Source organism: Pipistrellus hanaki (assembly GCF_964339955.1).
Source record: "Pipistrellus hanaki genome assembly, chromosome: 9".
NCBI classification, from domain to species: Eukaryota; Metazoa; Chordata; class Mammalia; order Chiroptera; family Vespertilionidae; genus Pipistrellus; species Pipistrellus hanaki.
This window is the reverse complement of record NC_140511.1, coordinates 45,521,649-45,543,007: the sequence shown is the minus strand read 5'-3', so window position 1 is coordinate 45,543,007 and position 21,359 is coordinate 45,521,649. Positions and strand designations below refer to the sequence as shown.

The 21,359-nt window shown below is 40.4% G+C and overlaps 1 protein-coding gene across 1 annotated transcript in view; it reads right to left on the bottom strand.

The window, feature by feature from the left end:
- Positions 1-3,643: 3,643 nt before the first annotated feature.
- Positions 3,644-21,359, bottom strand: part of LOC311627538 (uncharacterized protein) — a 33,076-nt gene continuing 15,360 nt past the window's right edge. Inside the window, exons 9-18 of the mRNA XM_084894045.1 lie at positions 17,200-17,289; positions 16,756-16,849; positions 15,519-15,612; positions 10,705-11,184; positions 9,741-9,836; positions 8,705-8,935; positions 6,969-6,991; positions 5,051-5,151; positions 4,783-4,809; positions 3,644-4,532 (exon numbers count right to left, since the gene is read on the bottom strand). Of these exons, the coding sequence (XP_084750171.1) occupies positions 3,916-4,532; positions 4,783-4,809; positions 5,051-5,151; positions 6,969-6,991; positions 8,705-8,935; positions 9,741-9,836; positions 10,705-11,184; positions 15,519-15,612; positions 16,756-16,849; positions 17,200-17,289 (1,853 nt within the window). The 3' untranslated portion in view covers positions 3,644-3,915. The remainder of the gene's footprint in view (positions 4,533-4,782; positions 4,810-5,050; positions 5,152-6,968; positions 6,992-8,704; positions 8,936-9,740; positions 9,837-10,704; positions 11,185-15,518; positions 15,613-16,755; positions 16,850-17,199; positions 17,290-21,359) is intronic.

The following is a 21,359-nucleotide window of genomic DNA, read 5'->3' as shown; positions in this document are numbered from 1 at the left end:
GGCCCATGCCTAAGTTGCTGGCTTAATCCACATTAGGGGGTGTGCAGGGGGCAATGGATCAATGATGTTTCTCTCTCATCAGTGTTTCTATCTATCCCTCTCTCTTACTTCCTCTCTAAAAATCAATAAAAACATATATTTTAAAAAATCAATCAATCAAAATGGTATTGTTAGCATTTATATGTAAACTCCTATGACAAGTTTTAACTGACAATTCTTCCCACTTTCTGTTTTGTTCCTAAGTTGTATTCAGATACTTACCTCAATGTCTTATCTATATTAACCACATTACATCCTGTACCCTGTGCTATTTTCAGTCCAGAAACAGTTAAAAATCATAGATCCAAAGTCAGAGAACTTCTCTCCAACAGGAGATATAGGGACTAAAAGGAACACAGAGCCCCAAGGAGAATGCATTATTCCATGGGCTTCAGAACGTAAAATACTGGGATGTGGACCACAGCAATGTGCTTAGCTCTGGAGATGAACTTTAAGTGATGGGAGAAGGAGCATGGTTGGCTGATGCTTCCTTGGACCCTGATGAGCTGCTTTCCTCACTGGTGCCTCTCCGCCTAAAACCTATTGTCACAAAGTGAGTTCCCAAGATACCATCCCCACTCCCTCTGCCCTCAAATCTTCTCTTGGGCTTCTGATTTCCTTATTTTCCTGATTAATGGTTTTATAATCTCTTCCCAGACAAGTTCAAAGACATTAGGTCCTCTTTGCAGCTGATATTTTCAAATTATAGATTGGTCCAAGCCTATATGGCCCTAAGCAGCTCTCCTTCAACCTACTGAAAATGTATACTATATGTTGTGGTTTGAGTTTTGAAAGAGAGGGATTTCTTGGGGGCTAAAAGGACAAATCTCACAAAGAGCCAGCTTCTATACACCTTAATAACAAAAGGAATTCATTCTCATTCCAAGCTCTGCACCTCATAAAACATCTCACATAAAGTCTGAGTGAATGCATAAGTTCTCTAGGGCCCAGGATGTGAACTCAGATCAGAGATTCAAAGGGAGACAAGAGTAAAACGGTGAATATGAAATTTGTGGGAGGCACACATCCTAACATTTCCATGTGCACCCCACATAAAAACACTACATGTGTGGAAAGATTGATGCCAAAAAGGAGAAAACAATTGAAAACAAAAGTATGCCGTGTGTGTGTGTGTGTGTGTGTGTGTGTGTGTGTGTGTGTGTGTGAGCACTCTTGACATTGATGATAAAGGATAAGGACCTCAAAAATGTTGCATCTGAACATTCAGGTCTTGTTTTTCTTGTAACTAGAGTCTTCATCCTGAATTGGAGGACTAAGATTTCAGTAACTGAAAAGTCCTGGAGTTGATTTGTTAATAATTGAAGGGGTATGGTCATAGCCCCAGGTATCATAGCAATGGAGTGAAAGGAAGGCAGAGGTCTCTTTCTTTCTCTCTCTCTCTCTCTCTTTCACACACACACACACATACACACACACACACATACACACACACACACACACAATAATATCCACCTTGCAATCCCTTGTTACATCAAAGATAATCCAAAGTGAAGAATTTAGATACTCCTGTGGCCATGCTGTGATGAGAGCAGACAATAATTGACAAGAAAGCCAATTCAGTTAAATAATTAATTTTAACTTTTACTTCTTTGAGGACAGATTTGGAAATAAAAATTCCAAACGACAAAACGATGGTGAGAATATTCATTCCAGAAATCTTGCCCTTGCTATCTCTTTGGAGAACTGGCTTTTCTCTTGTTTCTGTAAACTTGCACCTCACTGAAAAAATAAGGCTGAACTGTGCAACAAAACACTATTAAGAAACCTAAAATTGTACTTCTTACACTTACATCATTTTGTGAATAATAATATTTTTCATTGAAAGTTTTTATTGACATTTTTGCAGGTGGACCTCCCCCTGTAACCTCCTTTTGCCCAGATCCCAATCCTTTGGCCTTCACAAGTCTATTGTCCATGTCCATTGGTGATGCATATATAATATGTTCTTTAGCTAACACCCTTACCTTCTTTATCCAGTCACACCCACCAACCCTCCCCTCAGGTACCGATCAGTCTGTCCCGTGTTTATCGTTCCATTTTGTTAATCATATTATCTTGTTCATTAGAGTTCACAATTCTTTCAACAAGTTTTATTTTTTAAACCAAAGCAAGAATAGTAAAGTTGAAAGAAAACTAATATGTATCCTTCAAGTCATTTATTTCAGTCACAGTGAAAGGCAAACAAAAATGAATAGACACCATACATGATGACTAATTATATGCTAGCTTTGACAGACTTTATTGAAAATAGTCTATGGTTTCATTTTCACAATAATACATCAGGTAAATTTCATATAATTTTACAATGTGAAACTGAGTGTGTATAATTCAGATTACTTGATCAATGCTAATATGTAGTAACACCAGACTTATAATAAAATTTTCACTCATACACAGTCTTGTCTGACACTGGCAGATGCTAATACATAGCATCACAGAGATATCTGGGATCTGAAACATGAGACTTCAGTAAAAAACATCCATGAAAGCAAAACCTGCTTCATGTCACACTGACACAGCTTAGATTTCTCAGTAATTAATGGAGAAAATGTTTATTCAGATGAGACACATGTTATATATTTAATGACATTTTTCTTCTCACAGTGATACAATGGTATGGTTTTATTACCAAGATTATTTAAAGAAAATTTATCAGCATTCAGGTATTTTATTTAAAATTCACTGTGTATATTTAGAGAAATTGGACATGAACTCATTAATGAGGACAATAACTTACACTCCTAGTGCATATATTATGGTATATAATAAAAGCATAATATAAAAACTGACTGAAGGGCAGAACAACCAATCACTATGATATGAGCTGACCACCAGAGGGCAGATGCTCAATGCAGGAGCTATACCATGGTGGTCAGTGTGCTCCCACAGGGGGAGTGCTGCTCAGCCAGAAGTCGGGCTCACAGCTAGAGAGCACAGCAGCAGTGGGAGTCTCTCCCACCTCCGCGGCAGGTGGGTGGGAAGGAGGGATTCTGGACTGTGAGAGCCCTGGACTGCAAGAAGGATGTCTGACTGCTGGCTTAGCCAGCAGAAGGACATCCCCTGAGGGGTCTCTGACTGTGAGAGGGCAGAGGCCAGGCTGAGGGACTCCTCTCCCCAGTGCATGAATTTCATGCACCAGGCCGCTAGTTTGTGATATTTTCTTATTGCCTGGCTGATGTTGCTCAGCGGTTGAACACTAACCCATGCACCAAGAAGTAGCTGGTACAATTCCCAATCAAAGCACATTTCCTGGATGCAGGCTCAATCCCCAGTAGGCAACATGCAGGAGGCAGCCCTTTGATGTTTCCCTCTCATCACTGTTTTTATCTTTCTCTACCTCTCCCTTCCTCTCTCTCTAAGAAGTCAATTAAAATCCAATATTTAATATTTTCTTATTCACTCCTTGATGAATAACGAATATCATGGGTAAACAGACAGAACTCTGAGGATTCACTCTGTAGTGAAAAACTTCTATACAAGGTCTTCAAGAAAAGTTATTGAAAAGCTTTCCTTCATCTTCTCAGTCAGGGGCAAAGGACACGAGATTGTAGAACTTGTTAGAAATGTTACCTCCATACAAGTCTTTTTTTGTTTGTTTGTTTTTTAATGAGGCATTAGTCATTTTCCTTGAGATGATAAAACTCAAGAATTAGGATTGTCTATGAATGCAAATAAGATTTTTGGAAAAATATGACATGAGGCAAATTATACAGCCTATTGATGAATGAAGGGAGTTCAAATTGGGGGGGAAGGGGGGGGAAGAGACCGGAAAAGATTGTGAGAACGTCAGCTCAAATCATTAGATGTACCTAAGGCAAGAGGCACTCCAAAGAAGTGGGTGAGAGTGTAAGAGGTTTAAGAGCCTGGAGAACACAGTGTCATGGGGGCAGTGCATTTCATAGGATTGAAATACGGAAACATTTTCTTTAAAAAGGAACATGAAGAGAATTTATAAATGAGAAACCCATTGGCAGTGATATTAAAAAATGAGACAGTGCCAGCATCATAGTCTAGGAAAACCCCAACACGACGGGGAGGAACACTCGGGAACAGGGGTATGGTCATGGGGTCAATGGAGTCAGAATCCACAAAAGCCTTATATTCAGAATGGTTCTGAAGCCCTATAACCCAGTAGCCATATTTAGGTTGATATTGAGAGCAAACATGCAGACGCCTCCTACCATCACTAAACTCTCTCATTCTACCTCCTTGTTTTACAAAATCCACCATATTGAAGTCAAAACATTTTACACCACTCACCCCCAAAACCCAGGCATACTTATCTGACACATCTACCTCCCAGTAATATTTCCCTGATGTGATAGAAGGTGACCCCAGGACACCATAATCCTCATAATTGCCTTTCTGATACAGATAAGATGTTCTCAAATAAAAGGCAGGCTTCACTTGTCTCCGATCCGCAGAAATGATAATATATGGTTTATCCGTTGGAGGATCCAGGGTCACATGTACTGTAGAAAAAATATAGGGTTGGTATATACCTTTATTTGTGACATTGTCAGAGAAGTGTTGAGAATAAAATGAATGGGAAATGGGAAGAATTTGGTTTGGTTCTTTAAGAGCAATGCACACTGCAGAAATATAATATGTATGTGTGTGGTGGGAGGGAAAATATGGTTTGTTACATGGGATCTAGTAGAAAATGCCAAGTACTGAAAGATGAGGAAAAGGTGGCTTCATGATACTGTGATTTCTCCTTACCCCAGTAGCATCGAACATCATTCAGTTCTGAAATTAGAAAAAAATCCGTAACATAAAGTATAGGCAAAAGATTCTATATTACAAAGATTGGGGTCTCTGAAAGGTAGTACATGGAAGAGTAAGAGTAAGCTGACGACTCCCCATTGAATATGTCACCAGCATATAATATCCATCTTTCTTTGTCTCCTCTATCTACACCTAAAACCTGACCTTTAACCCCAACCATAACAAAAATCTCACAGCCATCCATTGCTCTAGCATTACTCACCCTTAAATTGTTCCAGAATCCCTCTCAGGTCAGGAGGTTGGGACACTCTCCTTTGCTTCGTGGAGAGAGTTTTTGGCTTCTGCAGAGAGAAGGTCTCACTCCTAGGGACAACAAAATAGACACATATACCTCTGAATTTTTGTCTCTCTAAAACCACTGATTTTTATCTACTCACCCCAATGAGTACTTGAGCCCCCATTCATGGGCCCCTGAGAAAGGAGAGCGTAGACTTCTGACCTTGGGAGCCAAAGAAATAGGCTCAATCCACTTTCCCATTTGACTGCTGTCTGGCCTTGGAAAGCTGCTGACCTCTCAGAAGTAGTTAATTCCTTTCACAATGATAACTATACTCTCTTTCTAACTCCTAAAAGCGACATGAAATTAAGTGCCACAGTGAATTTCTTTAAAATGCAAAATTTAGTACCTTTAAATAAATTAGTATATAAGGAAAAGTCATGACATGGATGTAGACTCCCAGCAATATGAGAAGAAAGTGAACATGGCTGCTTATGTTTGAAATATGTCCAGTGTGGGAATATTGTCTGGGGAGGCTGAACACCTTTAAATTCTATTCTCCAGTAGGGAGGCCTCTAGAACTACATCTGAAATTTCAGTCTTCTGGGAAAAATATAACCCTTGGAAAAAAAGATTGTGGGAAATTGCCTATTGTCTTCACTAGCAGAGAGGTGTAGACAAGGAGCCTGGAATGGCCAAAGCTGGTTTGGCTCAGTGGTAGAGCGTCGGTCTGTGGACTGAAAGGTCCCGGGTTCGATTCCGGTCAAGGGCACGTACATTGGTTGCAGGCACATCCCCGGTAGGGGGTGTGCAGGAGGCAGCTGGTCGATGTTTCTCTCTCATCAACATTTCTAGCTCTCTATCCCTCTCCCTTCCTCTCTGTAAAAAATAAAATATTAAAAAAAAATAAAAAATAAAAAATAAGCCTGGAATGCTCCTTGAGCCCTGGCAAAGGTCAGAGCTATGCACCCACTGTTCAGTGGAGACAATGGTTAGCTGAAGCAACTTCCCTACCACACAGCATGTAAATAGTCTGCCTGTTAATGGAAATTGCCTGCCTAAGGGCTATAGGTGTATCCCAAATTGAATAAAAGGATGGTAAGGCCTGAGCCCAAGTGGTCCTTCCTCTTGGGATGGGCTCCTGCCTGGCCCCCCAATTTCCAAATTATTATTTCTTGTCTCATCTCTTTCATTTGCATGAGGCTTCTTCTCCAGATCCTGAACCCTGAACCACGTGGGCCATGGGATATTCACAGAAGATATTATAAATATGATACTAATAGTGGTCTGAATTTCATGTGCTTGGAAAAGATTAGTGTGGCCAAGTAGGTGTTCAAATTTAGATACAAAACATGATGTCCTTCCATTCTAACTTTAAAATATGTTACAGGATGAATCAATGCTTTTCCCCAAGGTTAAAATATTCCTTGATATTCAACTTGGCTTTTGGAAAATAGAGAGAACCTTATCTTCTATTCCCAGAGCAGACATTTAAATATAAAAGAGTTGTCTCAAATTCTGGATGCCTCTGAGGTAAAGAAGACATGACATTCCCAGAGTCAATACATCACCTTTGAAATGTGAAAATCTGAGTTACATACAGGCATGCTGAGTGCATAAAATTTATGAAGTCAGATGGGTCTAATACTGAAACATCTTATGTTTAAGTGCTATTAATCCATACTCTGCAACTCTCCCAAGTAAATTACCTAAATAAAAGCTGGTTCATTCTCAATAGATATGGAATACACAAACAATGTGTGAACAGACATTTAAGATAAAACTACATCTAAATATTTCTGCACTGAGCAATATTTTATACTAATTAACCATTAGATAACTTCAATAGCTTTAAACCTCTTTTTACAGCACAAAAAGACCATCTATGGTCTTCCATACTTACCTTTTAATAGTGTCTTTCACATCCTAGGGAGGAAAAAGAAAGTATAAGTCATGAAGTAATAAGCTCTTTTCACTAATAAAGCTCACTGAGAACTTCAAAAAAGAGAGAGGAAACATAAAAAGGAGAGAGAAAGCATAAAAAACACCCAGTGAGAAATGAAATTTACAAAGAAAAAAAATCTTAAAAGTGGCAAGAGAAAAGCCACATCTATAAGGGGGTTGCCTAAGAATCCCAACTAATTTCTCAACTCAAACTGCAGAAGAAAGTGGCATGAAATATTCAAAGTGATGGAAAGCAAAAACTTACAACCTAAATTATTCTCCCCTGCAAGTCTGTGCCAGAGGAAACCAATGTATGTGTCTCCCTCACATAATGACTCTCTCTCTCTCTCTCTCTCTCTCTCTCTCTCTCTCTCTCTCTCTCTTTCCTCTCTCCCTCCCTACCTCCCGACCTCCCTCTCTCTCTTTCACTCTCTCCAGAAATAAATGGAAAAAAATTTCTTAGGGTGAGGATTAACAAAATAAAACAAAAAATTCTCACTTTAAGAAACTAGAAAAAGAACCACAAATTAAATACAATGTACATACACAAACATATACATACTCTCATATATGAATTCTCATTTACATACACACAAAGGAAACTATATAAGTGAGAGGAGAAACCTGTGATATATAAATATTATATAAAGGTTAAATATAAATAAATAATAAATAAATATATAAATAAGTAAATAACACAGTAAAATTTATTCTTAAAAAATATCAATGAGCCCTGGCAATTTAGGCTCACTAGATAGAGCATTGCCCTGCAGACTGAAGGATACTGGGTTCAATTCCAGTCAAGGGCATGTGCCCCAGTTGTAGGTTTGATCCCCAATAAGGGGCATGCAGGAGGCAGCGAATCAATGATTCTCTCTTATCATTGATGTTTCTTTCTCTCTCCTGCCTATCTCTCTAAAAATTAATAAAAATATATTAAAAACCAAAAATACAAAAAACATTAATGACCTTGACCAATGATAACTAACTTGACCAAAAATAATCACAAAATCAGAAATAAAAGAGGAGCCATTACTGTTAGTATTGTAAAAATGAAAAATATTCTAAGAAATTATAATGACTAATTTAATGCTTACAAATCTGACAACATAGAATGGACAATTTCTAGAAAGATGTACATTACCAAGAACTGACTCGAAAAATATAAAAAACCTGAGAAACCCTAATACAAGTAAAAAAAATATTATTAAACTTTTCCATTAACATAAAGGCCCAGAGTGAAACAATTTTACTGGTAAATCTACTGAATAATTAAAAAATAAATAATACCAATCCTTCACAATATTTTAATCAGGAAATTCAGAAGGAATAGAAAAATTTCAGCTTATTCTAGAAAGAAAAAAACAAACAAAAAAAAACCTCTTGGATCATGAAGAGGTATCTGAATAAAGTTCTAGGCTAGATTACAGATATAGGAACCTGCAGAATACAATTAATCTTTTCTTCACAGTCAATTTTATACTTCAATTTATATATTAATAAGAATAAGATTTTTCCTTGTTGTTCATGCATTCGACAATTTTAATAACCTCTGAAACAGATGCAAGGAAGGGTCACTGCAAGACCAATGGAACCTGTGTCAACACCACAAACAACATAGCCACACAGCAGAGAAGGAAACTTAGCCTTAGTTTTCCTTAAGTTCAGATGCTGGGGCTTATTTCTAAGTCTTACCTGCAGCATCTCCACTACTGACCCCTGCAACCGATGCTCCAGATCTGAGATGAGATCTCTCAACAACTTCCTCTGCTGGGCCAGCTCACTCTCAGCCTGAGCCAGGTCATCGTGGTTTTCTGCTGCCTCTTTCTCCAGCCTTTGCAGCTCCTTTTGCTCCTCAATAGCCAGGATATCTCTCAGTTGTTCAAAAGAGTCCTGGACACTTTTCAACTCATTTTCTATTAAATCCTTCAGAAATGAGAAAGAAAGACAGGGATTCAGGGTGTCAGGCAGACTGGGAGCCAGAAAAGAAAATATTTGATTTAGATGTTTTCAGAGGAAAAGAGATGGAAGCAGAGAAGCAATTCTTCAGGAGGCTGATTTTTCCCATTATTTCATCTTCATCAAATTCCAAAATAATGCTCTCATGTCTACATTATAAAGCCCAACCCTGAACCAAAATGGGACACCTGGGTGTGGCTCAACTCTCACAGAGCTGCCCAGGAAAGTCATGCCTCCATGCATTACTTCTCACCCCACACCATCCACAGCCTATGGAACACCTGGAACAGAGCCATGAACCATTGGCAGCTGTATTCCCTGGAAGAGTTAAAGATTCAAAATAATGATAAATGAATATACAATTCTCTATGGTAGGGGTGTCGAACTCAATCAGAGAAGGGGCCAAAATCTAAAATCCAGCCTAAATCGCGGGCCGAATGGTTTACTGACAATGTCATAAACTGACAGCGGAGTGCAGTGATGACAGCGCGGTGCAGGCCACATTGCAAGGCCTGGCGGGCTGGATTTGGCCCACGGGCCTTGTGTTTGACACATGTGCTCTATGGGAATAACTAATCTACATATAGATGCATTATTTTGTGACATGTTTATTTCTAGTCCTATCTCTATTAGGGAAAGGATAAAGAATGACTAATCAATGAATCTGGACATATCAACTGTCAGAAAACAAGAAGGAAGGGAGCTCCTTGTGACTAAAACCCAAAGTCCTGCCCAGATTCTTGGTTAATTATGATAAAGCGTCTCCTCCTACCTTCTTGGAAGTTCTCTCTTCTGCAAGATCATCTTCCAATTTTTCAGCTTTCTGCTGCTCTGCCCTCAGCCTATCTAGAGCTGATTGGAGCTTTTCCTATGAGAGAGGAATCACTTCAGGGTCAAGCTATGGGCTCCCTCCTCATCAGAAGAGAGGATTTATGGGAAGAAATCAGGTTCATTTCTAAAGAAAGTAAAAAATGACCATTAGAATCTGTGATTTGAAGGAAACCTGATATGGTTATGTGTTCTTTAAGACTCAGATGATAGAAGTCACCATTACCATGTCAAGAGAAAACTAATTTTTTTTGCCCTAGAAGAAAATACTTGATCCTATAGTAAGGAAAGAACTTATGTCTACATCAGCGTTTTTCAACCGCTGTTCCGCGGCACACTAGTGTGGCCGCAAGATGTTGCCTGGTGTGCCGTAGGTGCAGACAAGACAAGAATTTTATAATTTTTCACTATTTTGTTTACTTAATATTTCATAATAAAGTAATTATAAAATATTTTCTTTGTGTTTATTTGATTCCTATTCAAGATAATTACTTTATATATAGTCAATATAGGCACAGAGTTAAATTTTTTAACATTTTCTAATGGTGGTGTGCCTTGTGATTTTTTTCATGAAACAAGTGTGCCTTTGCCCAAAAAAGGTTGAAAAACACTGGTCTAGATCTACCCGGCTGCCCAGTTACCCATCATGTCTAAAGAGATGAAGACAGCTTTGCTTGTGCACCAAACCTCTACCTATTAACACAAGGTCTGAAAATATCTACTTTTTCTTTAAAGTTTACTCATCATTTGTAATTGTGTGGAGTATATAGAAATGTCCTTCGTGCCTTGGAAGGTAAACATGGAAGAAAAGTGGTCACAGGCAAGAAAATTACAGTCAACTACAAAAGTTTAGGTTTCCCATCAAGTGCTACTTTCTGCCCTGTCTTTCCTCCATCCCGGTCTGTTACCTTGTACTCCAGGGCAATCTCCTCCACGAGGAATGTTTGGTGACCTCGGTGCTCTTGAGACCGCTCACAAAGCAGGCAGATGATCTTCTCATCCTCCTTGCAGAAGAGCTGGAGTCTTTCTCCATGGCGCACACAGAGATCCCTCTTTTGCTCCTCCTTTGGGCTCAACTTCACCTCCCTAAGCGCCTCCACAATGTTGGCCACATGTCGATTAAGACGCAGGTTCTCAGGCTGGTAACTGATCCTACACACGGGGCAGCTGCTCTCTTGGCCCATCATAGACTCACTGTTGTTTGCAGTGATGCAGGCTTGGCAAAATGTGTGCCCACAGTCCAGGCTCATGGGTTTTGTTAGGAGCTCCAGGCAGATGGGGCAGGTTACCTCCTCCTTTATGTTCACCAGGATTTCTGAAGCCATTGCAGCTGGTCCCCTGCTCCTATCTGTCCGGATCTGAGGCTTCTGTTGCTCACCGATCTCTGCCTGATTGGAAAGATTAAAGGGGGACAGAATAAGAATGGTAGGTACAAATGTTGCTAATTGTGTAGAAATGAAGGATGGGGCAAGAATAGATATAAAAGGATAAAAAAGAAATGGTAGTTAAACAAGACAAAGAGCATGGTGACCTGGTTTAAAAAAAAAAAAAAAAGGCCATTTATAATAATACTAGAAATTTGGTGCACGAAATTCATAGATGGGGAGGGTCCCTCAGCCCGGCCAGCACCCTCTCTTAATCCAGGACCCCTCTCGTAATCCAGGACCCCTCTCACAATCTGGGACTGCTAGCTCCTAACTGCTCATTTGCTTGCCTGCCTGATCGCCCCTAACTGCTCACCTGCTTGCCTTATTGCCCATAACTGCTTCCCTGCCTGGCTCATTGCCCCTAACCCCCTCTGCCTCTGTCCCCGCCACTGTGGCTTCATCCAGAAAGATGACCAGAAGGAGTTTGGCTGTCAAACTTTTAGTACAATTTTATTTTTATAGATCATTTTTTTGTTGTTGTTAATCCTCACCTGAGAATATTTTTGCCATTGATTTTTAGACAGAGTAGAAGGGAGTGAGGACACAAAAGAGAAGAGAGAGAGAGAGATAGGAAGAAAGAGATATCATTGTAAGAGAGACACGTCAATTGGTTGTCTGATAGATAACCATTTCTGGGTGGTGATCAAACTCACAACCCTGGTAAGTGTACTTGACTTTTCCATGCACTGGCAAACACTGTAACCACTGAGAAATTCCAGCTAGGCACATAGGAATTTTAAATACTTTTATTTACTCTGAAAAGACAAATTTTATTTTCATTTATACAATGGTTGTTATTGTCCTTTACTTTTACTAAACCAAAGGATGACTTGAGGCTTTTTTTTATTTTTATTTTCAAAGAAAAGATGTTTGTGTGACTCTCAGCACCTCTCCTGCTTAATCTTTCCTATGCCAAACACATCCCCAAATCACTTTTGGGTCAGGGCTTTTATACCTGCTCTTTTCTCATCAGGCAATGCTGCCCTGGTATCAGTAGGACTCACTATCATCCTTCAGTTAACAATCTCTTTCCATGTTCCTTTATTAGAAAGACATGCTCTGACTTGCTTATTTATAGTGTAACTATTACCATCATTTACTGTGTTTGAAAGTATCTCTCATTATTATGACACTAGAGCCCCAGTGCATGAAATTCATGCATAGCTAGGATCTCTAGGCCAGGCTGGAGATCAGAGCCAATCGAGGCCTTCCAGCTGCTGGCTGGGAGCCTTCCTTCCCCAGCTGCTGGCTGCCAGCACGCCTGGGCCTTCCTTTGTTCCATGTCGCTCCCTAGTGGTCAGCACATGTCATAGCAAGTGATCAAACTCAAGGTGTCCTGGTCCAAGTCCCAAGAGGACACTTTACATATTAGGCTTTTATATATATAAATAATATGTGACAATGTGTTTGTGTAAATAGCAAAAGCAAACCCTTTATCAGTTGTGTACATAAAGTTAGTGAGTGACTTACAAAGACCATTTATTTTCAATACACAGTGTTGCAATGATCCTAATGTATTCAGGATCTTCCTACCTTACAGGGTTCATCAAAGATGAAATAGGGCCTAAACCGGTTTGGCTCAGTGGTAGAGTGTCGGTCTGCGGACTGAAAGGTCCCAGGTTCGATTCCGGTCAGGGCCATGTATATTGATTGAGGGCACATCCCCGGTAGGGGCTGTGCTAGAGGCAGCTGGTCGATGTTTCTCTTTCATTAACATTTCTAGCTCTCTATCTCTCTCCCTTTTTCTCTATAAAAAATCAATAAAATATATTTTTTTAAAAAAAGAGGAAGTAGGTAAGATAAATAGTAAAATTTCATGTTTGCCTGGAAATATGCCAGGGACATTCAGTCAAATGGTGTGTATGCATATTGATGATGGAGATGAGATAGCATAAAGATACTCATAGGATCACATATCTGAAAAAATAGAAACACAGATGAAATGAAATATCAGTCTTGCAATAGAAATCTCAAAATATTAGGCAAGATCATTCAACTAATTTTTCATCACTATTAATTACATGCTAACAACTAAACTAATACCCAAAAACAAAGAAATGAGTCTAAATAGACAGATTAAACAACTATGACCCTGACATCCACCTGGAAAGTAACAGTAAATTAAGCCATATATATATATATATATATATATATATATATATATATATATATATATATATATATATATATCCTGATGTGAAAAACACTACAAGAGAGATGAGCATGTTGTTAGGAAATCAAATTATTGGGAAGATAAAGGGTTGTCCAGCAGTTCAAACTTAAACACCTAAGGGTTGAACTGAAACCTGAGAAAGATGAAGGAAATAAGGCATATGGGAGAGAAAAACAATTCATTACGTAAAGGAAATGACCCGTTCATTGAAGGTACACCACATTGTCTGAGATTGAAAATGCCAGTGTGGCTGGTGTGAGAAAACTGCTAGGCCTTAGGCATCACATGAGCTTGCAGTGACCTATGGCACTTAGTAACTTATGTAACATTAAGGAAAACTTTTCCAAGAGCAAATTAATCACCAGTGTTGGGCTGTGGAGTAATTGATGGATACAGTGGGGAATTGAGAAGATGAGTAGGATGCACATACAGCTGCCCAGGGGAGAGATGATGACAGCTTTCAGGAGAAGAAGATGAAGGACATGGAGAGCAGGTGAATGAGGTAAGAGAAAAGGATTGGAAATTAGATTAGATTATGGAAAACAAAAGGTTAACATCAGGCCTGGGTTCTTTCTTCCTAGAAAGTTAATATTGGATAAATTGTCTAATAAGTTTTTTGCTTTTGTTGTCTGGAAAACTCATGAGGCTATCATGAAGTGGAAGCTCGGCTTCCTTACAAAGCCAGATTGTTGGCAGCATAATTAGTCTGATGAGGAAAGTACATTTGGGTTTAGGAGGATTTCATATAGACCTCAAATGCCAGTTAATATGCTTAGACTTCATTTTTCATAAGGGAATTGTGACTTTTATAACCACCCTTGTATCTTATGGCCCATGCATGCTATGTCTATGGGCTTTCACAATGTAATTTGCACTCTGTAGCTCTAGGCTAACATAAACTTACTGGTTTCACACACATTTACTTAGTCTGCCTTCTTAAAAGGCTGAGATAACAGAAATAAAGTACTTTCCATAGTGTTGTGAAGACCACTATAATATCTCAGCTAAGGCAGCCAATGTCAGTATGCTCTGCCTCCTGTATCCTCAGCTAAGCTAAGTGACCCCTGACAGCTTAGATCTCACAGGTCACAAGATGTTAATGACTATCCAAATTGGAGGTGATGCTGGTGATCAGTCAAAGAGGTGTGGACAAAAAGAACCACATGCTAACCTGACTAGCTCAGAAAAGGCCTATGTGGTGGCCTTGCAAATTCAGAGACCTACAGGAACCATAAAGGATGGTCTGAAAGGAAAAGTTTTTAAACTAAAACAACAGTTTTGTAGGTAGTCATGTACTAGGCTGGTACTTTCCCTGACAAAGTCAATCTTTACTTTAACTGAGCCTGTCTAGTGACCTTTTGCATCTACAATAACATATTATTGGAATGTCCAGGTAATTTTCCTTTTTTTCTCGACCCCTCAAAGCACATTTCCCACTGTATGGAGACCATAAATACCCTCATTGTTATTGAGCTAATTGTTGACTGTTAACTATCCTACACCCACATAAGTAAAAAAAGAATGTGTCTATCATTTTACTTTGTATCCAATCCCAGAGGTTCTATACTCTCTCCTCTTTGCTTTCTTCTGCCTCAGCCTCCCAAATCTATCACCAATGGATTTCATGTAACACACTTATATCTTCTCTTTTGATTCTAATGCAAGGTGCAAAAATACCATTCTCTGGAGCATTATCTCAATCCATTGAGATTCTGCTCCCAGCAACTGTGGGCAGTTTGGCTTACATAAAGACACACAAATTCTTCAAAGGAGTGAATGTTTCTTAAGTTTCCAGAGGGCATCACAGAGTGGTAACACAGTGATGCTCATTCTCCCACCTGGACTCGGTATGGCCCTGTGGCTACAGTCTAGGATCAGGAACTCTCTCAGGAACTTCAAGTAAATGGGACTATGAAGCAATAAAAAAAAAAAAAAAATCTCAGTAGATATTCATGTCTTGATGGTTGCCAAAGTTTTATGGTAAAAGAAAGATCTGAAGTATCAGTTAAGTTTTCCCTTTACTCTGTTTTCTGAAGGGAAAAATTATAAAGGCTGCATGGAGATGAATTTAGACCTGCAAACACTATCTATTAGTGCCATAGTCATCATACATGAAGGAAACCTGATAAAGGAGGCTGAAGAAGAACAGAAGTGTATTCCAGCTAGTGGTCCAGATACTGAAAATAGCCCAAGGGCCATATGCAATTAGCCCATGGCTGGAGATCAAGGATAGACATTGTATCAGGGTAGGTATCCTTTAATATCTATTCCTGTTTTTTGTCTCCAGCATGATCCAGATTTAGGGTAGGAACCTCCAATTATTTTGCATCTCATTCAAGATCCAACCAATCCTGAGACCCTACCAGGAGCCTGGAGAGGAGGGAGGAGAGGGTATGCATTCTGCCACGGGGCTGCAGAATTTATTTATGTGTGGCTACAAGGAGCTAAGGTCAAAGCAGCTTCTGCCACAGGACACGGAAGAAAAAAGTGCAGAGGAGCTTGAGTCCTCACACATGGAGTGTGACCCCACTGCTACCTGAGCAGTGACCAGGGCTCCACAGCAGGCAGGGAGATAGATATGGGAATAGGAGTGGTGTCTGGGTGGAAGGATCTCACAAATATTAAGCCCATTCTTGAGGACTTAGGAGCTTGTGCCCCACATGAGGCTCTCTGGGGACCTGCACCAGAAACCTGAGCCCACAGAGTGTCTGCCTTCAAAAACCTACAAGGCTTGTGCCCAGAAGAACCCGAGGGGTGTAGGGTACAGGAAATCCCTCTTTTAAAGGGCAGGTGCAGGGGACTTAAAGGTCCTACAGGACTTGCTCCATGCCCCGCGCAAAAGCAGATTTGAGAAGTGCCTAGACCAAATGCAAAGGAAATTCTTCTTCTGCAAGAGGAGTGGAAGCCTGTTGGACTCTCACCTGAGGCTGAGACCTGGGGAGTGGAGGCAACATGGGTACTCCACCCCCTTCCTTATGAGATCAGGCTACAGCTCTCCTTAAACAGTCCCTGCTCCTGGGTGTGCCCGCCCCTTTCCCCTGCGGCAGCCCCGCCCACAGAGCTGACTGTGGTGTTAGGCCCTAAAGACTCTACTGGTTTGGCCTCAGCCAGCCACCAAGGCCCAGCCCCACCTTTTTGGCCTCAGGCTCTGGTTGTGGGGGTGGGAGGGGCTGTGTTTTCCTGCCCAGAGTTCTGAAATAATGAAAGACACAGTTGTTGGCAAACTAGCGCTCCACCCCCCCAGCCCCCCGACCCCCGCCTCTCCCCGCCCTCCAACCCCCTCTGGCCCCCAGCCTGGCAAGGCACAGAGAGCAGAGAAAAACTCATCCCCATTCTTCCAGGAAAAAAGGCCTACTCACTTGTTCTGGAGTTTCACGCTGAAGGGCAAACGTGGTGATAATTCACTCTTCAAACCAGCAGGAGGTGGATCATAGTGAAAATGAAAGTTAAATTCTTAGGGGAGGGGCAAGAAAGGAGGAAAATCTGTGGACCAATGAGAGGTCTTCACAAATACTTCAGGGAAATACTAACACTTTGTGCCTTAACTCAGAGGGGCCAGGGACTACATTCTTAATCTCAGTTCTGCTCCCTGAAGCTGTTCTCATGGCTCTCACAGTAATTCATCTTCTGGAGAGCTAGGCTGACCTGAGCTGTGCACTGTCACACATCAACCTCATCTTGTGCCCTTAGGGATGAGGTGTCATGAGGAGGGAATGAAATGCCTCCTTTACCATAGGGAGGCCCCTCACTGAAGGCCCACCTGAGGCAGTGAACCTGGCAGCTCTCCCCTGGGCTGTACTTACCAGGCCAATTTGTGTCGTGGCCATCCTGTGAGAGGTGGTCAGCCAGGGGGGCTATCAGAGTGGTAGCACTGAGATTCTGACTTTCAGAACCTGGATTCAATAAGGACAACATGACACTTTTCCTAAATGAAATACATAGATGAAACTGTATGAAGTGTCATCTTTGGGCAATGTTTTTTAATTCCATTTAACATATAATCTTTATAGTCTTAACATAGTAGAAATGAAATAGGAAAGTAATTGTGAGGAATAATTTTATGAGTCAGTGTGATTGTCCACTGGTTGCCCAGATTAAACATCATTTCTGAGTGTGTCTGTGAGGGTGTTGTTTCCAGATGAGATTAGCATTTGGATCTTTCATCACAATAAATTAGATTAAAGGTCTAAGCAGAACAAAGAGGCAGAGGAAGAAAGAGAGAAAGGTGTTCCTTTTGCTTCCTGTCTACCTAGTTGTGTAGGGATTTAGGTTTTTTCCTGCCCTTGGACTGGGCCTTATAGCATTGACTACCCTGGTTCTCAAATTGTTGAACTTGCACTCACCTGCATCACCAGCTTTCCTGAGTGTTCAGTTTGTACAAGGCAGGGCCAGGAACTAGTCAAACTCTATAATCACATGAGCCAATTCCTGATAATCAGTTTCTTTCGCATATATGAAGGGTATATCTACAATATAATATTGGTTTTGTTTCTCAGGAGAACCCTGACTAACAGAGTATGAAACAATTCTAAAATCATATGGCACAGGTGAAATATAATAATGATCATGGTAATGACTGTGGTGAACTGTGCTATTTCAAAACATGTGTGCCTAAAAATGGCTGAGGGTAGTGAAGGGTACAAGGAGAATGTTGTAGAGGTGAAAACGCACAAAGCCATCTTTAATTCAATATGAGAAAATCATAATGAGAAGTCAAAGAGAAGAGAGAGAGATAGAGATAGAGATAGAGAGAGAGAGAGAGAGAGAGAGAGAGAGAGAGAGAGAATTTGACTGAGTCAGTCTGGGCACAGCTATGATTTAAAAGGAGAGATAGTTAAATAAATGTATGAAGAGGCACCTGTATCTTAACTCGAGTTTTTCATTGGTCTTAAGATCTTGTTGCTTTCACACTTCTTCTGGAATTTTTTCTTATTATTTACACCAATCAAGCCTCTCATTATGCTCTATGAAATGTTGTAAAGATGTCACGAAAATACTTCCCATGTGCTCCCCCTGCTCCTTATCTCCATGCTTTGTTTCTGAATAACAGGCATGGCCCAAGAATAAGATGAGCAAGGTTAGTGATTTTCCAGGAATTGAGTAGAGCTGTGAGTGTAAACTTGGAAATCTTGTGGGACTAGTGAATACAAAGGAAGCTACAGAGCGAGGCAGCTGTCATACCATTAAGGACAACAGACCCAGAGAGGACAGTGTGCTAGGATTTATGTTAACAGCCTGCTGAAATCCTACATCATTATACTTAGAGGAATTAGACAATAAAGCTTCAAAGAACTCTGTGACTTTCTGTTTTCTTTCCCAAAGTATCTCTCTCTTTCCTGAGCAGTTTAGGCCTTAGCTCTTTTCTCTACAGGTCTCTGCAAAATGGTCTGGAAGCCTAGGCTTGTGGCTCATGGACACTCCATAGGCTCCTTCTCTGGGGCTTTCTTTGCTAAGATTATTCAGAAAGTCATCTCTGGAACAAGGATTATGCCTAAAGGTCAGAACTCATTTAGTATACCCCGATTAGAAAATGAAAATGCGTAAGTGCAAGGCAATAGGGAGACTGCAGTGGGAGCCTAGAGTTATACTTTCATTAGTGCTCTTATGCACTCCCACCTTGCATCCACAACTGGTACGTTTCATGAAAGCAGTTATATACTTTTCCTATTTTGTGGCTTATTGCCTCAGATCTATTAAAAGGTGTTGCATATCGCCAAAACCGGTTTGGCTCAGCGGTAGAGCATCGGTCTGCGGACTGAAGGGTCCCGGATTCGATTCCGGTCAAGGGCATGTACATTGGTTGCGGGCACAACCCTGGTCGGGGGTGTGCAAGAGGCAGCTGGTGGATGTTTCTCTCTCATTGACGTTTCTAACTCTCTCTCCGTCTCCCTTCCTCTCTGTAAAAAAATCAACAAAATATATATTTTTTAAAAAGGTAAAAAGTGTTGTATATGAGGATATCCTATCTAATAAAGAGGTGATATGCAAATTGACCATCATGCCATCACAAAGATGGTGGTGCTCACAGTAGAGGCCAAATTTCCATAACACAAGATGGCTGAACCCACAGGAGAGGCCACAGTTCCATAATGAGCAATCAGCAGGGACCTGAGGCTATGTCCCTCTCCCAGTGAGACAGAGAGCTAGAAACGTCAATGAGAGAGAAACATCCATTGGTGATGCATATATGTTCTTTAGCTAACACCCTTACCTTCTTTATCCAGTCACACCCACCAACCTCCCCTCAGGAACTGACCAATATGTTCTGTGTTTATGGTTCCATTTTGTTAATGAGATTATCTTGTTCATTAGAGTGCACAATTCTTTCAACAAGTTTTATTTGTTATACCAAAGCAAGAATAGTAAAGTTGAAAGAAAACTAATATGTGTCCTTAAAATCATTTATTTCAGTCACAGTGAAAGGCAAACAAAAATGAATAGACCCCACACATGATGACTATGCTAGCTATGACAGAAGTTATTGAAAATAGTCTATGGTTTCATTTTCACAATAATACATCAGGTAAATTTCATATAATTTTACAATGTGAAACTGAGTGTGTATGATTCAGATTACTTGATCAATGCTAATATGCAGTAACACCAGACTTATAATAAAATTTTCACTCATACACAGTCTTGTCTAACACTGGCAGATGCTAATGCATAGCATCACAGAGATATCTGGGATCTGAAACATGAGACTTCGGTAAAAAACATCCATGAAAGCAAAACCTGCTTCGTGACACTGACACAGCTTAGATTTCTCAGTTATTAATGGAGAAAATATTTATTCAGATGAGACACATGTTATATATTTAATGACATTTTTCTTCTCACAGTGATACTATAGTATGGTATATTACCAGGATTATTTAAAGAAAATCAATCAGCATTCAGGTATTTTATTTAAAATTCACTGTGTATATTTAGAGAAATTGGACATGAACTCATTAATGAGGACAATAACTTACACTCCTAGTACATATTATGGTATATAATAAAAGCATAATATAAAAACTGACTGAAGGGCAGAACAACCAATCACTATGGTATGAGCTGAGCACCAGAGGGCAGATGCTCAATGCAGGAGCTTTTCCATGGTCGTCAGTGTGCTCCCACAGGGGGAGTGCTGCTCAGCCAGAAGTCGGGCTCACAGCTAGAGAGCACAGCAGCAGTGGGAGTCTCTCCCACCTCCGCGGCAGGTGGATGGTAAGGAGGGGTCCTGGACTGTGAGAGCCCCAGACTGCAAGAAGGGTGTCTGACTGCTGGCTTAGCCAGCAGAAGGACATCCCCTGAGGGGTCTTTGGCTGTGAGAGGGCAGAGGCCAGGCTGAGGGACTCCTCTCCCCAGTGCATGAATTTCATGCACCAGGCCGCTAGTTTGTGATATTTTCTTATTGCCTGGCTGATGTTGCTCAGTGGTTGAACAGTAACCCATGCACCAAGAAGTAGCTTTTGCAATTCCCAGTCAAGGCACATTTCTGGATGCAGGCTCAATCTCCAGTAGGCAACATGCAGGAGGCAGCCCTTTGATGTTTCCCTCTCATCACTGTTTCTATCTCTCTCTACCTCTCCCTTCCTCTCTCTCTAAGAAATCAATAAAAACCCAATATTTAATATTTTCTTCTTCACTCCTTGATGAATAACGAACATCATAGGTAAACAGACAGAAATCTGAGGATTCACTCCGTTTTCAATAACTTCTATACAAGGTCTTCAAGAAAAGTTGCTGAAAACCTTTCCTTCATCTTCTCAGTCAGGGGCAAAGGACATGAGATTGTAGAACTTGTTAGAAATGTTACCTCCATACAAGTCTTTTTCGTTTGTTTGTTTTTTAATGAGGCATTAGTCATTTTCCTTGAGATGATAAAACTCAAGAATTAGGATTGTCTATGAATGGAAATAAGAAAATATGACATGAGGCAAATTATACAGTCTATTGATGAATGAAGGGTGATCAA